The following is a 17,732-nucleotide window of genomic DNA, read 5'->3' on the forward strand; positions in this document are numbered from 1 at the left end:
AACAAAGAAGTAATAATAATATACAACTCGAATCATGGAACACAGAACCAACTGCAGCCATATCGTTTGAAAGGTAACGGACGAAGTTTTTCACCTGAAGCCCGCGCTCGCTTCAGGCCGTTCTCATGTGGAGTACAATCCCACCACTCAAGCCATTCTGTTCGAGGAATTATGTACTCTTTGTGGCATACAGAGCATTGCTGACCACCTGCCGCACGGATCTTCTTGGCCCGCTGCATCAATGGGATTACCATGGTAGGAAATTCTGCCAGTTCTTCATCGGTGACGTGCTCAAGATCTGGAAGTTTGCATACGGCTCGGAGTGCAACTTCACGTAAAGAGGGGGTGGCGGAAATTCGCTCTGATGATGGTATGATCATTCTCGAGGCTGGGGTCGCCATGGGTCGACCTTCCGTGTCGAGTCGTGTCGTTGGTCCTGTAGCTACATGAATGACGGTCCAGGCACTAGGTGCAGGGGATCCTTCGTATTTATCAAACCGAGGGGTTTCAAGGATTGGTGCGGTTTCATCTTCTTCTGATTCGTATTCGTCATAAGGCTGATCTTGGGTCTTCTCTTCAGGCTCGCGATGCCATTTGGCGACGGTGGCTTCTTCGATTGAAGGGAACGGATTCGGATACACGGTCAAGTGTTTCAGTTCACCAAGTTTGATTATATGTAGAAGCTCCCATGGCAGATAAGTGAGTCTGTTGACAGACACGTTCAGAACCTCCAATGCTTTCAATTTCTGGATTGCGTAGGGGATTTCGACAAGTTCGTTGTTCCTGACGCTAAGGACTTTTAAGCCACTCAACTCAAACAACTCATGATGGAGCTGACTCAGGGAGTTTCCCGGGAGGTAGATACTGAGGAAAGGCTGCAAAGAAGAATAGATATTCTCAGATAGAGGAGCCACTTCCACGGAGGGCAGCTTCGTCAGATGGTGTAGAGGTCGAAGCAGACCTGATGGGATACTCATTAAGTTGATATTTCTAGACACCTTGTCAATATTTAACCAGAGAAAAGGCGATTTCTTTTGGGAATTCGGTTGACAGGAAGAATCATACCCAAGATCAACAACATCCTCTCCCTTCTCCAGACAATCGTTAACCACAGACCTTGCAAACCGGTGTTCCTGGGACTCATTCGGGCCCTTCAAGATAGGCAAGGGAAGAATTGACGACGTAGCCTTTTCACTTGGAAGCAACAGCAGGGGACCCTGAGCAGATTTTCCAGAGGCCTTCGGGTCAAGCACCGTCTTTAGGAGGTCTTCTCCCCAAGGACCATCTTCAGACGGTAAAAGTGATTCCACACCCGATTCATCACTGCCCATCCAAACACCACTATCAAAATTCCGCTTCTCCTTAAAATCTGCCCTTTTTCTCTTCGGATCAATCATCTGTTCCCCCCACCATGTCCCCCGGTAACGCCTCTTCCGCCCCGCGCCCATCGCCGGTGCATTATAGTTCTCCAATCCCGATGCAGGAATATCGTCACTTGAGAATAGTGCGGGGTCACTGGATGGCTGGCTGGAGCGGTCGTCAAAGCGAGAAAGCCGACCTGCTTTGCGAAATGACGATGCAAGCGAGGTGGAGGGGGAGCCGCTTGCATTTGCACGCGCGGGCGATCGGTGCCGGATGCGCCGCGGTGGTGGAAGAGGGATCTCGTTGTCCATTGTGAGCGTGATTGTCTCGGGGCAAACGAGACGCGCCTCGGTTCCCTCTCAGGTCATTCGGAGGGGAGGTGGACAATGCGCTAGAACTTTGGGGGAGCGGCGACGCGTTGTGGAGCCCGCGAAGTGGATGCGGGTGTCAACAACGCGCGATTTGTGATGTGTATGAAAGATTAGCAGAACCCTGAATCAATCAATATAGATGGAAATTTTCAGATCCTCGATAAAAAGACCTAAGAGGAGATTTCTCTAAAGAAAGAAAAAAGATGAAAATCAAACGGAGGATTTGCCCAAGATAAGATCTTATCTAACGAGTTTCCCAAAATGGAAACCACGCGTGGGCGCATGGCCATTGCGTTAATCAGTCGACCTCGGAGGTCACGGCAGTCAGATCGGAATGTTAGATCGGCATGATCTTCGTCACGTCAAGTTTATTTCATTTGGTATACAAATCAAGGCGATTGTTCTCACACGCCATATTATTAACGCTGCCTCTACGGAAAAGTTAAGGCGGGCATAGACGACACATGGCGTGAATCTGGAGACTTGGACCTTAGGAGGCGAAATCATAGGTGCCTACTAGCCCTCAAGGGAGGTACTATCCATGGATATCAGACTGTTTGAATGTATGAAGACATGTAGCTGGAGGCACGTAGCCAATAAGCCGGTGAATATTTATTTTGAAATGGTATATGGTATATACGAAAAAAGGGTTTCATTTGGTGCTTTGAGGAAAACCAATTCAAGTTTCAGCCAGTGATCGTGTTGCTGGAGTGCCGGAGTATGGTTAACTCCGGTTGAAACACGTCCTTGCGGATGATTTCTCAGAATACAGTTCTTCGGGCACAAATATGAACAGAAGAATTGAACAATGGGGGTAATAGAAGAAGACATCAAATCGTGTCCAGAAAAATCGTTAAAAGGGGGTATTTGAAGTGCATAAAACCGTTTCCTCTCCGAACGAGGTTCTCCAGTGAACCATGAGCCGTAAATAAATAAAATAAAAAAAAGTGTTGAAAGAATTGAAAATATGGATAAGTCCAAATATAAGGTAACCCGGGTTCTGCTGGAGAGAACGGCGAAGAATAGAGTCACAGAGGAGTGGCACAGCTTGGCCAAATGAGTTGTCGGGGACCTTCATAACTCTCAAGGGATGCTGAGATCACTCCCGATGCTCTTGGATGGTGCGTATTGGCGATTACAGGGCCGCGCCCATAATCAGCGCAAAGGATCCAGCAACCAAAGCAGCCGGCATACCAGCGGCCACATTGACAGCACCGCCAGTCTTTGTGGCGGAGGTAGCGGCAGCGGTCCTGGTAGCGGATTGGACAAGAGGAGTCGAGGTGACGGTGACCATGCTGCTAGAGCTTGGGGTCACGCTAGCACTGACGCTAGGGGTGGCAGTGACCGAGTGGACGCGGACCAGCGTCTTGGTGATGGTCAATGTTGAAGTGGAGGTAGTAGTCGCATCTGCGGCAGCGAACTGGGCTGCAGCCAGGCAGAGGAACGAAGTGACAAAAGCCTTGATCTGCATTTTGTCGGAGTTGGGATTGATATAGACAAGAAAAGTAATTTCTTCTGAGAATTGAAGTCGTGCACAGCAAGGTGTGGATTGAAAGTGGATTGCAAAATGTAAGCAACGAAGTTACTGTGCGAGACAAGTGCGAATCCAAAGACGTGCGGTGGTATCGGGTAGTGAGGAATTGACTTTTTTTGAGTGCAAAGGAGTGGGACTCAAAAGGATATAGATGGTAAGGATTGAAGAGAGCGCGGCTCAAATGGGACCAGATAGCAAAAACGAGTGACTTGTCTAAAGAATGACTGGGGTGAATGAGCAAGTGTGCAAGGTGCCTAAGAAGGGAAAAAAAAGGGAAGGAGAGAAGTATGACAGGGAGCGGTATGCCAGTCTAAATACGAGCGTCAACCTGGGGAAGGGGCCATTTGGGCACTCTGGAGCACTGTGGCGCCAAGTAAGATTTTTTCTATTGATTTGTTCTGGATGGACTGACGATCCTATTGGATCGACCAGGCACGCGATTCTGGGACTATCCGAAATAGGGCGGTCCAAAATCGAACTATGGAGCAAGCAATCAAAAAACCCTAACTAACGTCCGCGCCAAGGGCTAGCGTCAGGGGTCTGGATCGGCTTCAATCGCACGGACTCCCAACATGCGAGGGATTCATGGGTTTGATTTGGTTTGAGGGATGGAATTTCAACTGCGTCGTGTCATAGGGACTAAGTATGCAATGTCATTTTCCCCCAGTGCTAATGATGTTTGTGTACATCCGTACAGATTTGTAGACGTGGAATAGCATGTGGGCACAAGGCGGGCCCGATAACCAAGGGTTCAAGGAACAAAGGTTTTTTTTGGGGGGGCAGTTTATTACCAGCTCTTGTTAGAGGAGAGATACCCGAGAGATTTCCGGCCCCTCAAGGATGCTATAGGTGGTGTTCCAGCCCTAAGACCAAATCAGTAAGCAGTCAATGATTCATTTCCGGGCCAACAACAATTGTCCCAAAGTCACGGAGTGACGGAGTAAAACCAAATAAAAAAATAAATCAAATCAAATGTTCCAGGGTTTGGGACATGTTTCCGTAAGCGCTGTTCCTTAAAATGAGGATTTTCTCTCGTGCATTTGAGGCAGCTCGTGTTTTCACGTAAATTACCTGTGTTACCCCTGGCGTCATGGACGCAGGAACGGATAACACGGATCCTCTCCGGACTGGGCGCTTCTGATTCGTCGCTCTGGTGTTGTCTCTCATCACCTGCATCTCGATGTGGATTGGCTGGCCACGGGTTTAGCCGAGATTGGCTGTTGATTTTTGGTGTTGTTTTTTGGGGGGGTTTTTTTTTCTTTTTTTTTTTTCTTTTTTGTCGCCATCGGGCGTGACCCGAAGTCCTCCACGAGACACACGGAATAGAATATGGGCTTTTGTGAAAGTTGGGCTTGGCGAAAATCCACTAAACGAGCGGGAAATTAGGTGTTGGGTATTGGGGCTCTCGGAACGACTCATATGCCTGTTCCTGGCGGGATCCATGGAACCTTTTTCAATCTGTAAATCCACCATTGACGATCAACCTTTAGACCTTCCTATCACAGCGAATTAATGATTTGAATACACAAACGAAGAGAGTCTGGGGAGTTCGAGAACTTGACCGATCATCCTGTTCAAAGTTCGCCCTTGGCCCTATTTGGTTTTCCAGTCCGTGATCTCCTTGCCGAAAGACGTTCATATGTTCATCGGGGGAACACATGTTCTCAACTGCTTGGGCATATGTACCGGGTATTCCGTCCACAGGCACACCTCACCTTTGTTGATGTGGCATAACGCGGTTGGATTGGATGTGTTCTGCTTTTATGATTCCACGTGTGTGCAGTCATCACTCGTATATGCAGAGGCTCGAATGACGTAGTAGGAAAGGGCGAACGTTCCGAATGTGTCTGCGAACAAAACTGGCGATCGGCGGTATCTGTTGTGTGGACGCCAGTTGACCGCTTTTTCCCCGGCCAGCACCGAACCACCAAAAAACCCCACGATTGCTGAGATTAAGATGCCCAATGAGTGGGAAATGGTTCCAGAGCTGACCTATTAGTATGTAAATTAATACGCATTGTCTAACGTACATAATTCCGAATTATTGGGTCGATCCATTCAATAAAGGTTATCCCCAGGGCTTGCCCAGGTGATCAATTGATATGGATACTAGTATACACACACCATGTGCTCAGTACTACTTAGTAGTATGTAGACACTCAAGTGCTAGTACATACAGTCACACCGGGAGTTCCTTCCCATTCGAACCCTGGAAGGTTGTATCGAATATTCGGGAATCCATGCTGTGGGTAATATTTCCACACATGTGACATTGAGTAAATATACATAGGTACATAGTAGCATCTTGAGTATATGTTTCCCATACCCATGTGCTCATCTACTACATACTATTGATGTATTTATGCATGTATACATATATCTTATCGATTCTAAATTTGCCCACATGTGCGAGCGAATGGCACCTAGGCATCGCCCAAAGGTTCATTTCGAGTACCTATAGATAATCATGCATGCATAATCCAAGGTTGCCCACATGTGCAGATGGTTGGGTGTCCACCTAGTTGATAGCACTTGAGTAGTATTCCAACATTTGAACATTGAAGACTGAAGACTGAGTTCCAATGTTTTGCGGTGACCGCTCTATGCACTACCTACAGGCAGCTGGAATCGCCTTCTTAAGGTGAGCCTTGGATATTCTAAAGTTGACATTTTGGGATCAAGGTCCACGGGTCCACCTGGGCAGTGCCTACATATGTATTGATTGACCCAGGTGCCAGTTCAAAGACCAAGTACATACCAGGTAACTAGTATTGAAAGTCGCCGAAATCAAGCTTCAAGTGTTGCAAAGTTGGAATTTGATTTATTGGAAGAAAACAATCACACATTCCAACATTCAAAGATAACATTTTCAAGGTTTTAAATGACACATGATTGATCCATGCACATGTGCACATTAACCTATTAGTATGTGTTAGATGTACATACACGTAGTGGTAGTCAACTGGTAGATATATTGAATGGATGACAGCACTTGAGTTGAAGTCGTGGACTGAGTCTACATACATAAGTCCAAATACCCCGACACACACATGCATGGACTGATTTGAATCAAATCCAATTGATACTACTACATGTACATGTATGTTTCGAGGTTAGACTCCAGGACTGGTGTCCATGTGAATATTTTAAATGTTCGATATCCAGGGCTCGATTAATACTTAACCCAGTACCTAGCAGCCCTCAAGTAAGTGCTGTCATTAGGAGTGGCCCGGAAGTAATGTTTCTGGAACGCACAGCGGAATTTGTCAATATCTACTGCCTGGGGAGACGGAATGAAACCTGAGACACACCTAGTAGGTACCTAGGTATCCAGCTAAGGTTGGCACCCATCAGGGCTGTACAGACCCTAAAACATGCACATACCTGCATGTGGGGACGATACTTGTAGGTATGTACTAGTCTACTACCCAAGCTCGCGGGGTTTGATAGGTAATGACTGCCAGGTGGAAATCAATCCATGTATACTAGAGACCAACACTGGTACACACCTGGGCAGCCCTGGAGGGGAGCGACACTGATCGTCGAGGTAAGCATTTAAAGCCCCTTGGATCTTCGATAGGCCATGCCCACATGAAGTGATAAGTAGTATCCACAGGACAAGATCTGAGAAAGTCAGGCTAGAAACAGCAGACATTAAAGATGCCATTGTGACGAAGCCTAGGTTTGTGATCAGCAGAATAGGGTAGTATAACCCAGACGCGACCCGTACTTAGTATTTACATGGTGAGCTCGATGGTTCTTATATCCAACGCGGCTCAAGTCCTCCGCAAGAGCGCGTCGTTCCATTGACCAAGCTTGCTCTGTCCAGCTTATCGGAATCACTCAGATAAACTGCTTATATCGTACAAATGCATCCCCTTTGATTTCATCATGTCGCATGGTCCTCTTGAAACCCCAGACAGGATAGGAGAGACTTTATTGGCGCGTCGAGCGTAGGGGGGTTTGGCGAGGAAGCATCATCGGGGGCCCTTGAGCACGGAGCCAGAGATCGTTGTGGGGTCCATCAGAACGGATGACACTACCAATGGACATGAAAAGGCTAGAGGAAGAATGGTATCAGCATAATATACCTGTACTCTATAGTTTTGAGGGCACTAGATTCAAGCAAATGAACTAGTAGTCATATCATTATGGAAGAAGCATAATCAAGACATACCCAAAAGTGGCACCGGAACCAAGCATGTACTTGCCCAGAGTGCGCATAACACCGTTGGGGCCAGCACCGTACTGCATGATAGTCACAGCTCCTGAGCTATGTTAGCTTGTGAAATGTATGATGAGACTCCATGCAGGGAGCATCCCACTTACCACCAATAAAGCCCATGATGCCACCGACAGCTAAGTATCGCATTAGTTGAAGCTTCTCGGTTGACAGCTAAGCATGATGAGATGGTCACATACTGGAACCCATGAGGGCACCCATTTTCACTTTGTAAAAGGTTAGCTTACACTCAGTTGCAATTTGGATTCATTCCAACTGGGGTAAATGTAGCTGGTGTTTGGCATACTCTTGTCGAAGGTCGAGGGACCGGCTGCGGGAGGACCAGCAACAACAGGCATTTTGGAAGGTGTAGTCGAAGGATTGTGAAACTCAAATTGAAGCAAAAGGGCAGAGGCAGCTCAAGCTGAACAAAGCCGGTATTATTACAATAATGCGCTTCAAGTGCAAATGTATCTCGCAAGGGATTCGGGAGCTTTTTCAAACGAATCGCATCACTTTCACTTGGTCTCCGCTTTAGTCACGTGAGCCAAACGGGTGCCACACGTGCATAACACGTGACCACATCCCCGGGGGGGCGTCAGTGGTCGAAGGAGCAGAAGACCATGACCCTCCTTCCCCGTGGAGTTATTACCTATGGCCTACCATCCTGTTTGATTTCCTCTTTTTTAAACCGCTGTTAGGGCAGCCTTTAAGCCCGTGGCAAGGCGGAAGTCCCGTCCTGTGTTTCCTCCATTGTCCTGGGACTCTGAGACACTCGGTCGCTGCTCACTTTTCGGCAAGACCTCACACGCCTCCCTGGTCTGGAGCACTGACTTTTTTACCCCCCCCCAACTCTGATCTAACTTCCTTGAAACATCTTAAACAGGTATGCTTGGTTTTTCCGTCACTTCACCCGATAAAGGTAGTGGGTGGCTTCAAGTCTCAAAAGTTCTTGGGGGTACCCGATAAATTGAATCGAGGCGCTAACGCGACCGTTCTGAACTAGCCGGCCAGTCCAGCAACAACAACCTAAACGCGCAATCGAATTCACCAATAGAAACATTATCAATTCATTATTATCGAAACTCTTTCACTGTGACGGGAATTCTACACTTGCGATCGTCACTTTCTTCCTACACATCTTACTGTGTTGAACCACTCCCTGGTGTCATTCTCCATGACTGCCGTGGTATCTCCTCCTAGTGTGCAATCGGGCTCTCGCTTGGGATGGTATAGCACTGGTAACGGAGGACAAGGAGCTCTGTCTTCAGTGGACGACGAAGTATCCCGGATGTTTATGCAACGGAAGCCGGTTCAGCGCTCAAATTCCTCATCCTCCCTGGGGTCAACAACCTCTACAACCACAGTGACGACAATTCAAGAACCTAATGCTGGGCAAGGTTCCACCAACGACGGTACTTGGTCATCGAAAAAGAAAACCGCCAGGAATCCTTGGCCCAGCTCCAAGTCAGAACCGGTGGCAGGTGTAACCAACACACGATCTCAGGCAGTCCCTGCATTTCTACCGGGGCCATCTGCATCATCTACAATGTCGGCCATTCACCAACCACAATCTATTGTCCCTTCTCAGCACATGATCCAGTCCTCACAACAGAATGGTATCCGACAGCAGCCCAACGGGCAATCCGCGGAGCCACCAGCTATTCTGGGATTGGCTCCAATGAATGGCACATTCGAAAAGAAGCAAATCAATGTCCCCTTTTACCCCGATGTTCTTCGAATTGGCCGTCAGACCAATGCCAAGACTGTACCGACCCCAGTCAATGGATTCTTCGACTCCAAGGTTCTTTCTCGGCAACACGCGGAGATCTGGGCAGATAAAACGGGAAAGATCTGGATTCGGGATGTGAAGTCATCCAACGGTACTTTTGTGAATGGTCACCGGTTGTCTCAGGAGAACCGGGAATCAGAGCCGCACGAGCTGCGTGAGAATGATACGTTGGAGTTGGGAATTGATATTGTGAGCGAGGACCAGAACAGCATTGTTCACCACAAGGTCTCGGCTAAAGTCGAGCACGCTGGTTTATATGGATCCGCACCTAATATTCTGGACCTTAACTTTGGAGACTTGGACCCTGCTTCGGGTGGTGGCCTTCTACCATCCCCATTAAGCCAACCACTCTCACACCTGCGAGGAAGATCCGGCAGTAATGCGAGCAGTCGCAGTGCTCAGAGTGCTGCTAGCACCCAGATGAATGCTATGCATCAGCAAAGGCAGATGAATTACTGGAACTCGCCTATCTCGGTTGAACAGGTTGTCAAAAGACTTACTGTATGGTACTCTCTGTTTTCTTTACTGTTCTAGGCTAATTTTTTTTTCACAGGGCGAATTGAAACAAGCCAAACAACAGTCCATGGACCTTCGTCAGACTGATGAGTTTCTGACAGCTATAATGAAGCCAGGCTATGTCGAGAAGGAAAAGGCCAGCAAGCCATCTTCCTTTGAAAGCAATGGGCCTCGCCAATTAAACGGCCGTCCCAAAATGCCTCGTGTCGACTCTTTCTCCCGATTCTCAGACCCTCCCGCTCCTCCCCCCCAACAGCCACTCCCCGAGAAACCGGACGCCCAACCGCGGAGCGCGTCAGATGCCTTCTCGCCTTTGAAGCGCAGCGATACAGAAAAATCGAAACCTATTACAAGCTCCCCTGTCTCGCGGGACTCTAGCCAGATTTTGAACCTCATTGAGGCACTCTCATCTGCTAAGCGAGAAATTGATACCCAAGGTGCCCGTGTCAAGGAACTCGAAACTCTTGTTCTCCAAGAAAGAGCTGCACGTGAGTCAGCGGAAGAAAAGGTCAAGAACTTGGAGATGCACATCACACCGCAGACCAACGGAGTTGTATTATCTGAGGATATTACTGTGGAACCAGAGATCAATGATGTACACGATGATTCTGAAGGTGCTCAAAAAACCAATGGATCAGTCTTGCAATCTGAGGCTCTTGCTATTTCTGATGCTGATTTGCCAGAGCCTTCTGCTACGGTGGACACCACACAGCTTGAGCATCGGCTGGAAACGATGATGCAAGAAATGGAAGAGATGAGGAAGCAGATGGCCTCTTTCAAGGACCGTGCAGAGAGGGCTGAAGAGGAGAATGTCGAGTCCCGCGTATCTTTAGCAGAGATGATTGAAACTCTCCGCCGGGAACGTGCCGAGAATGTTCAGAAGGCTCTTGCTACGACCACTGGTTCTAAGTCAGAGCCTCAAAATCATGAAGAACCAAAGACCACTGCTGGCCAGGCGCACCCGATTGTGAATGGTGCAGTTGGGCCTGATAAAAAGGGTAGCCCTTCTGTGCAGTCTGTCGATCCAGCTCCTGCAAGCAGCAAAGAGAGGGACGTTGCAGCCACTGCTATGGCAACAGAGTGGCGCCGGCAACAACTTTTGCATGATGCAAGTCCCTATGCGTCCATGTTTGGTGTCGTCCTTCTGGGAGTTGGCATCATGGCCTATCTTAATGGGTGGCAAAAGCTGGACAAATAAATAATACGCTTTGGTTATTTCGTCTGCACTTTTTGACACATTTACGATTGTTCTTCTCCCCCACCCCCTGAAAAGTCGGCGCTCTGGAGCACCTTGGCATGAAATATTTCTCCTGACGACTTGATTCCCCTGTATTTCTGGGCCTAGTCTGCTGCCGTGCAGCGCCTGGTTATTTGATTCCTTTCTGGGGCTCGGCGTTGGTTCTACAGTCGTCATCTTGCATACGTTGCATACCCTGACTTTCTCTCTTGTCTTTTTGTCTCATGGTACTTAGCCTTATTTTAGTTCGTGTCAATTATGACCTTTGACGACGGATGTCCAGATCCTTCAACCTTGTTTGACGTTTTCTTTCTCTTTCCTATCTTGTTATGCTCATCCTGTGTTTTCACTCCATGTCTCATCAGCCTAGCCCATACAGTCTTTTGCCTCTCTCATTTTTGTCTTGTTAATTACGAGCCTTGGTTTTAGGACCCTGGCAAATATGTCCTTTTATCTGTATATGATGGAATTATTAGGGATATCTTCATGACTGGCCCCAGCCCTTGTAAACCTTTCAATCTACTAAAAACTTTTCGTGCAAGCGTCACTTTATGCCAAAAAATCACCGATGCTTTTTCAAAATGCAAGAATTGCCTGACGTCATTGCTAACATTTGAATGATTATAAAAGCCAATCGAATGATTCAATGTTTTCTTACTGGGAACTACCTCTTCTATCACCATTTTCAGCTCAGGAATAGCCCTGGCTCATTTCTAAACCTTTGCTGAGAAACAGAATTTGAATCATTTGCAAAATGGAAGCCCAATTTAAGTACAAAAAATAAAGAAGAAGGTAACTAGACAAATATCCACCATTGGCTACTGCCAATCACATCAAGTTTTCCTAGTTTCCGCGCTGGTTGCCCATAGCATTGCCCTCATAATCGGAACTGCGCACGCGTGGATCAAGTTTGTTGAGAAGATTCGAGCTGTGCGGTCCGGAAGAACGTCTCTTACCAGCCTCGGGTGCATTGTAGCTGCTACCACCTGCAGCAGCCCCACCGAAGCCCTGGTTGTCCATACCAGAATCGGCCTGCGTTCCCAATTGACTGGGCATATCAGAGCTCGCCTTTGAGCGAGTGTTGTACTTGTTCCCGCTGCCGACGTCGTCGCCGTAGTTGGAGGTGTACAACCCACCTGTCTGGCCGGTGCCAGTACCAGTGCCGTAGGTTGCACGGTTATCTGTTTAGAACAGAACGGGTTAGTCAACTGGTTGCAAAATTGAGAAAAAGTGTGGGTAAAGGGGCGGAGGTTATTCTTTGTACCCAGTTCACTGCCCATTTTGTTGGACATTTGCGACTCGCCAGTTCCGGTGTTCAAGGCATTAGTACCATAGTCCTTCGTATCAGATCCGTAGGAGTCGGTGTTCAACCCCGAACCAGTGTTTCCGGTTGGAGGATCATCGTATGTTTCGGAGCCGATCGGCTTGGTTTGGTTGTAGCCGGTACCGTAGTCTTTGGCTTTGTTGGCGGAGTCATATGTATCACTGCCGATGTTGGATCCACCGTAAGCGTTAGTGGTATCTGAGCATTGTCAGTACTGATATCCGTTGAAAAACCTAAATGGGCAACTGACCTCCCATTCTGTTGGTCATAGAATCCTGAGTACCACTGCCCAAGCCACTGGATCCGTAGTTGCCACTACCTGTATTAGTGGATCCATAGGTGTTGCTAGTATCTATAGAACAAATGGTCAGAAGTTTGTAAAGAACTAATTATTCGAAGGGGTTGCTCTGACCTTCCATCACACCAGGTAGCTTGGTATTGGGTTGAGTACCGGTATAGCCGCTGGCACCGTAGTTGTCAGAGCCCATGGTGTTTGAACCGTAGTCCCCGGTGCTAGTAGGATCTTGGGTATTTGCATTGGAGCTCCAGTTGTTCCCAGTGCCATAGGCATCGCGAGTATCTACGAGAGTAAGCAGCTATTACTATGTACTTCAACGTAGAAGCAAAATGATCCTACCATCCATCTTCTTCGTCACATTCGAGTCACGAGAGGACTCTTTATTGTCCGAGTCATGGTGGCCGGTAAGGACATCTTTGACTTTGTGCATCAAGTTCGACATGATGAATGAATGGTACTTGTATGAGAGGTGAGTTTAGATATTGATGAAAGGATTCGAGATTGATTTGTTAGATTTTGAAAGATTTGAAATTGATAAAGTGTTTTTCCTTGGATGCAAAGAGAGGCCTAGGAAAAACGAGGGGGGTTTAAATTCTTATTATTCAGTCTTTTCACTAATTGCTTGCTTGCTTGGCTGGTCGCAGTACTCAATGACGACACAACACGAGATGGACAAAAACAACCACTTTACTGATGTTTTCTCCACTGGCCATGACGTGTCCTTGGGTAGGAGAGATGCGGGGATATTGAATGTACCAAACAACGAAGAATCACCAACAATGTCATCGGTCGTCATGATATTATAGAATTGCCTACTAATACGCCACCGGACAAGGGTTCGAAAGTGTATATCCGCATAAGTCATGTGAAGTGGGGAACAGTCATCATCTATGGAAGTAATCCATTGATCCCCACATTCCAATAAGAAAAATACTTGAAGAACTTTCAATCTTGTACGTATCAGAGGTGGATTCAGGATGATAATATTCGGATAATCATTCAAAACCAAATGTTCCATCCTCAGATCAATCAGGTGCAAACATTGACCAGTGGACTTAACCGTTCCTTCCACCGACTCACGTGCATACTCTTACTCTGTTGATCCTCGCTATCAGTATAGACTATAGCAATTGGGAAAGACACGATAATTTTGAAAAGAAGGACTGTTATGTGTAAAGAAACTATGCCGCCGCCAAATAAAACATTGAATGTATACTTCCAACACTGAAGTTCCGGTGCTTACTAGTTACTACTACTAACTACTAGTACTAGTTTTGACGAGGGCCAGAAAGCGCTAATCTTGATCGGGCGCAATCATAGCCTAAATAGGATTAGTAATGCGGCAGTAACGTGACTAACGTTACTCCGTAGTTAAGTACTAACTAGTTAGTTAGAACTTAGTATAGTTAGTTAGAGTCCGTACATGCCTAATTAGTAATTACACTATCATAAGATTCATCATGTATACAAAGGGTTCAGTACTAGTACATTTATCAACAGCCAAAACCTTGGAACTTTTCCACTTTGTCAATGAACTCAGAATCGGATCCCCCCGGAGGTGACATATTTCTTTTCAACCCCGTGCAATCATCACGTGGTCAATTCCAACCTGCAGATAATGCGCAAAAAAAAAAAAGGTTAAATAAAGAGCGGTGGGTGACTCGGTTGCCTTGGCGCCGCAATGACATGATCGGCATAACATGAATCCCGATGGAGAAACCCCCATGTGGGGCATGATGGGGATAACTTATACAGTGCTGAGATTTAAAGACTCCCAAAACTTCCATCTAATGGCATTCGCATGGAATCATATCGTTGTAGATAACTAAATATCCTGTCAATTCCTGAATGGTAATCATCGAGATTGAGAAAATAATATCAGTCACGCGCGGGGTAAGTCGGGTGCCACTGTCAGGTGATCATGCAGCCTTATGGCCTCAGGAAGCAACACGACAATCACTTGTTAACGAGCTATGCCGTCACTGCGTTTATGTAATCCATCAGTTCACTGCCCCGTCTCCTACTCCACCTGCCTAACCTTCGCATTCTGCTTCCTCCTATCCCCCCATCACACTTCCCTGTCTTTTACCTTGGGAGTATAGGCTGTGACCGTTGGTTCCTGCTTGACCTGCGGTGCTGCTCATTGCTCCCGATGAGTGGCCACCTGCTTGTTTGTCGCCAACCGTTGGATTGGTAGAGACTCCGACCCGTCAGCCTTTGTCATACAACAGCACTCCTCGCATCGTCCCTTAGCTTCCCTCGAACACCTACTTTTTTCAGTCCAACTCTCCTTTCAATTTTAGAATCCTCGTGTTTTACTTGTCTGCCCGAGATGCGACCACCACGCCTTCTCGTGGCTCTTTTTTGCCTAATCTTCTTCCCTATCTTTGTTACTTTGTTCTCAGCGCTCTCCTCATCTAACGTAGCGACTCCCACTACACTTGCTGGTCGGCAATCCAGACTACATGCCCTCTTTTCATTCAACATCCCGACCTCACTTTTCCCTCCATCTGCTATCATCAGCCTGACCGATGACAACTCAACCTTCTTCCTAGCCCGCCCGGCGGCATTTGGTCCGCTATTACCCAGCAAAAGCCTAAGCGGGCAACTGTGGGTGGGCAGTGGCTTTGGGGAAGGAGGGTTGGCTGCTGGCGTCGAGGGGGAATTAGGTTGCTCCGATATCCCTGGCTGGGGCGAGGGAAATGGCCATAACCAGCCGGACACCTCCCCCAGGGGCGCAGAGCAGAAATCCGGCAAGCCCGGAGGTGGTACAGCGAAAGAGGGGACAGTTCCACAAATTTCACGGTCGCCATCACAGCCTGAGGTTTGGCAGAATGCCAAAGATGATGCCTCCGTTACCCCCTCATCGAGTGACGGCACCGACGATCACCTTCACCACCCTTTGCCCGAATCCAGCGGGTCGGAGAACGGGGTAACCCAAAAATACGGAGACTACGTGCAAGCCAAGAAGTCCACCCACGCGGATATCCAGTCCCTACAAGAAACCGCCGAGATCCAAGGCAAAGTTGTCTTGCTCAGCCGCGGCGGTTGTGGATTCCTTGAGAAGGTCAAATGGGCCCAGCGCCGAGGAGGTATCGCGTTAATTGTAGGAGATGATACCCGCGGTGGAAGCTTGGTTACCATGTATGCTCGGGGCGACACATCTAATGTGACGATTCCTGCCCTCTTCACATCTCATACGACTGCCCACCTTCTTTCATCATTGATACCGGCGCACTCTGGGGTCAATTCTGGCCTGGGCGAAGCGTTGAAGTCCCTCCAGACTAATCTTGCCGGCCAAGTCAATGCGGACTCTCAAAAATCCGCGACCACGACGACTGCGCTTGCAAGTTCCACACCCACATCAACCAAAACCTCAACGAAGGAACGGCCTACTTCTGCTACAAAACAAGGTGGTGGATTCTTTCGTACTCTTGGGTCCTTTTTTGGACTCTGTAATAAATACAGCGGCTCCAAGGGTGTTGAAGGTAGCCGACGTCCGCCAACCAGTGGTAACATTGACTGGATGACATGGGACGTCACTGAAGCCCGAGTTGACCGTGCTAAGAATTCCTTGACATACAACGGCCAAAACGAAGATAAGGCCGATGATAAATTGGATAGCAACAAGGTTGGGTTGGTCGCTGACTCCTTTGAGGCCGATGATTTTGTTATTGGCGTTCAAGACTGGAGAGACCCTGACTTGATGCCCCCAAGAGGCAGCGCTCTCCCGATACCAAGTACGTCTGCAACCGGAAGGGATGCCTCCAAGACATCTACTTCAGAATCAGAGGCGGCATCCTCCAATACCTTGCGTGGTGGTAGTATCACCCCTGGAAGTGGAGAGTACCAAAGCATCGACAAATCCACCGGGAAATCTCGAGACGCAACAACTAAAAACTCTGGGAAAGATGTACATGCGACTAAAGAAGAACCAAACTTTTCTGACAAGGGCTGGTTCGCCAGTCATTTTGGCTGGGGCGATGATCCCAAGCAGGATGTCCAGCCGTCTGCTTCGCCTTCTGTACAAAATGTCGTCCCCAACCAGAAGATTCAGAATGCGGCACATTCCTCGAGTACCCCAGCTACCATGTTCTCTGAGCACGAAGGTCTCTGGGTAACCTTGACACCAACAAGCATGTCGACGAGTCCATTTTTCGATACCCTTCTGGTCCTCGTCATCAGTCCTCTGTTAACACTCACAGTGGTGTATGCACTGCTCCTTCTCCGATCACGCATGCGACGGCGCCGCTGGCGTGCACCGAAGTCTGTTGTTGAGCGACTTCCAGTTCGAACCTACCATACCATCTCTAATAGCTCCTCATCCTCAAGCTCGCCGCGTCCATGCAGCCCTGGCGCCGCCTCGCCGACTTCTCCTCTCCTCAATAACGATTGCCGATCGAGTCCACCACGACCAACCCGAACGCGATCCCAGACTATCACGGGGGTAACAATGGATGCTGGAAATACAAGGGAAGAAAAATCAACTAGTTTCCAGTCAGGCTCGGTTTTATGGCGACGCAAGTATACTGGTAGACAAGTGGAGTGTGTTGTTTGTCTTGAGGAATATATCGACGGACAAAGCCGGGTAATGAGCCTACCTTGTGGCCATGAATTCCACGTTGAATGCATGTAAGTGCCATTATCTAACCGAACCTTGAACTGCAAAACATCGACTGACAATCATAGTACCCCTTGGCTTACCACCCGTCGAAGAACTTGCCCTATCTGCAAGGGTGATGTTGTACGTTCGATGGCCCATTCGAGTGATGACTATGCCCGCTTTGATAGTGAGCAGTCCGCCGGTCTTGATGACCAAGAAATAGCTTCTTCAGGTGATGCATCATCTGCGCCTGTTCTGATTACGGGTATCAGTGACGACGCCTCAGACGTTGAAGAGAACCAAGGTCTTCTTGGAGGTCACTCAGCTTCTGCACCACAAGCAAGCTGGAGAAATCTAGCTTCCTTGAGTCTATCCGCTCTTAGTGGTGATACCATCTGGCACCAGGCTCGTGCTGACCGGAATCGCTAATTAAATATTTTTGCTTTTTTGTGTTTATTCTCTTCTGTCATAAC

At 48.0% G+C, this 17,732-nt stretch overlaps 6 protein-coding genes across 6 annotated transcripts; 2 read left to right on the top strand and 4 right to left on the bottom strand.

Annotated features, from left to right (window-relative positions):
• Nucleotides 1-32: 32 nt before the first annotated feature.
• On the bottom strand, nucleotides 33-1,673 carry N7466_009154 (leucine-rich repeat domain-containing protein; the record flags this gene model as incomplete). Its single annotated transcript, XM_057168543.1, has 1 exon — nucleotides 33-1,673. The coding sequence occupies one exon, from the start codon at nucleotides 1,671-1,673 to the stop codon at nucleotides 33-35; it is 1,641 nt and encodes a 546-aa protein (XP_057017249.1).
• A 1,195-nt stretch (nucleotides 1,674-2,868) lies between these two features.
• Nucleotides 2,869-3,204, bottom strand: N7466_009155 (uncharacterized protein; the record flags this gene model as incomplete). Its single annotated transcript, XM_057168544.1, has 1 exon — nucleotides 2,869-3,204. The coding sequence occupies one exon, from the start codon at nucleotides 3,202-3,204 to the stop codon at nucleotides 2,869-2,871; it is 336 nt and encodes a 111-aa protein (XP_057017250.1).
• Nucleotides 3,205-7,203: 3,999 nt separating this feature from the next.
• On the bottom strand, nucleotides 7,204-7,848 carry N7466_009156 (MGR2/ROMO1 family protein; the record flags this gene model as incomplete). Its single annotated transcript, XM_057168545.1, has 5 exons — nucleotides 7,204-7,327; nucleotides 7,445-7,535; nucleotides 7,597-7,626; nucleotides 7,690-7,716; nucleotides 7,797-7,848. The coding sequence occupies 5 exons, from the start codon at nucleotides 7,846-7,848 to the stop codon at nucleotides 7,204-7,206; spliced, it is 324 nt and encodes a 107-aa protein (XP_057017251.1).
• An 818-nt stretch (nucleotides 7,849-8,666) lies between these two features.
• On the top strand, nucleotides 8,667-10,995 carry N7466_009157 (uncharacterized protein; the record flags this gene model as incomplete). Its single annotated transcript, XM_057168546.1, has 2 exons — nucleotides 8,667-9,782; nucleotides 9,835-10,995. 2 exons carry the CDS (start codon nucleotides 8,667-8,669, stop codon nucleotides 10,993-10,995), a joined length of 2,277 nt encoding a protein of 758 aa, XP_057017252.1.
• Nucleotides 10,996-11,877: 882 nt separating this feature from the next.
• N7466_009158 (uncharacterized protein) lies at nucleotides 11,878-13,098 on the bottom strand (the record flags this gene model as incomplete). The annotated part of the gene is made up of 5 exons (XM_057168547.1): nucleotides 11,878-12,215; nucleotides 12,299-12,556; nucleotides 12,609-12,710; nucleotides 12,771-12,938; nucleotides 12,996-13,098. The coding sequence occupies 5 exons, from the start codon at nucleotides 13,096-13,098 to the stop codon at nucleotides 11,878-11,880; spliced, it is 969 nt and encodes a 322-aa protein (XP_057017253.1).
• A 1,890-nt stretch (nucleotides 13,099-14,988) lies between these two features.
• On the top strand, nucleotides 14,989-17,688 carry N7466_009159 (PA and RING finger domain protein; the record flags this gene model as incomplete). Its single annotated transcript, XM_057168548.1, has 2 exons — nucleotides 14,989-17,288; nucleotides 17,346-17,688. 2 exons carry the CDS (start codon nucleotides 14,989-14,991, stop codon nucleotides 17,686-17,688), a joined length of 2,643 nt encoding a protein of 880 aa, XP_057017254.1.
• Between the last annotated feature and the right edge of the window lie 44 nt (nucleotides 17,689-17,732).

This window comes from Penicillium verhagenii (assembly GCF_028828195.1).
Source record: "Penicillium verhagenii strain IBT 33310 chromosome Unknown utg000009l_segment0_segment0, whole genome shotgun sequence".
NCBI classification, from domain to species: domain Eukaryota; kingdom Fungi; phylum Ascomycota; class Eurotiomycetes; order Eurotiales; family Aspergillaceae; genus Penicillium; species Penicillium verhagenii.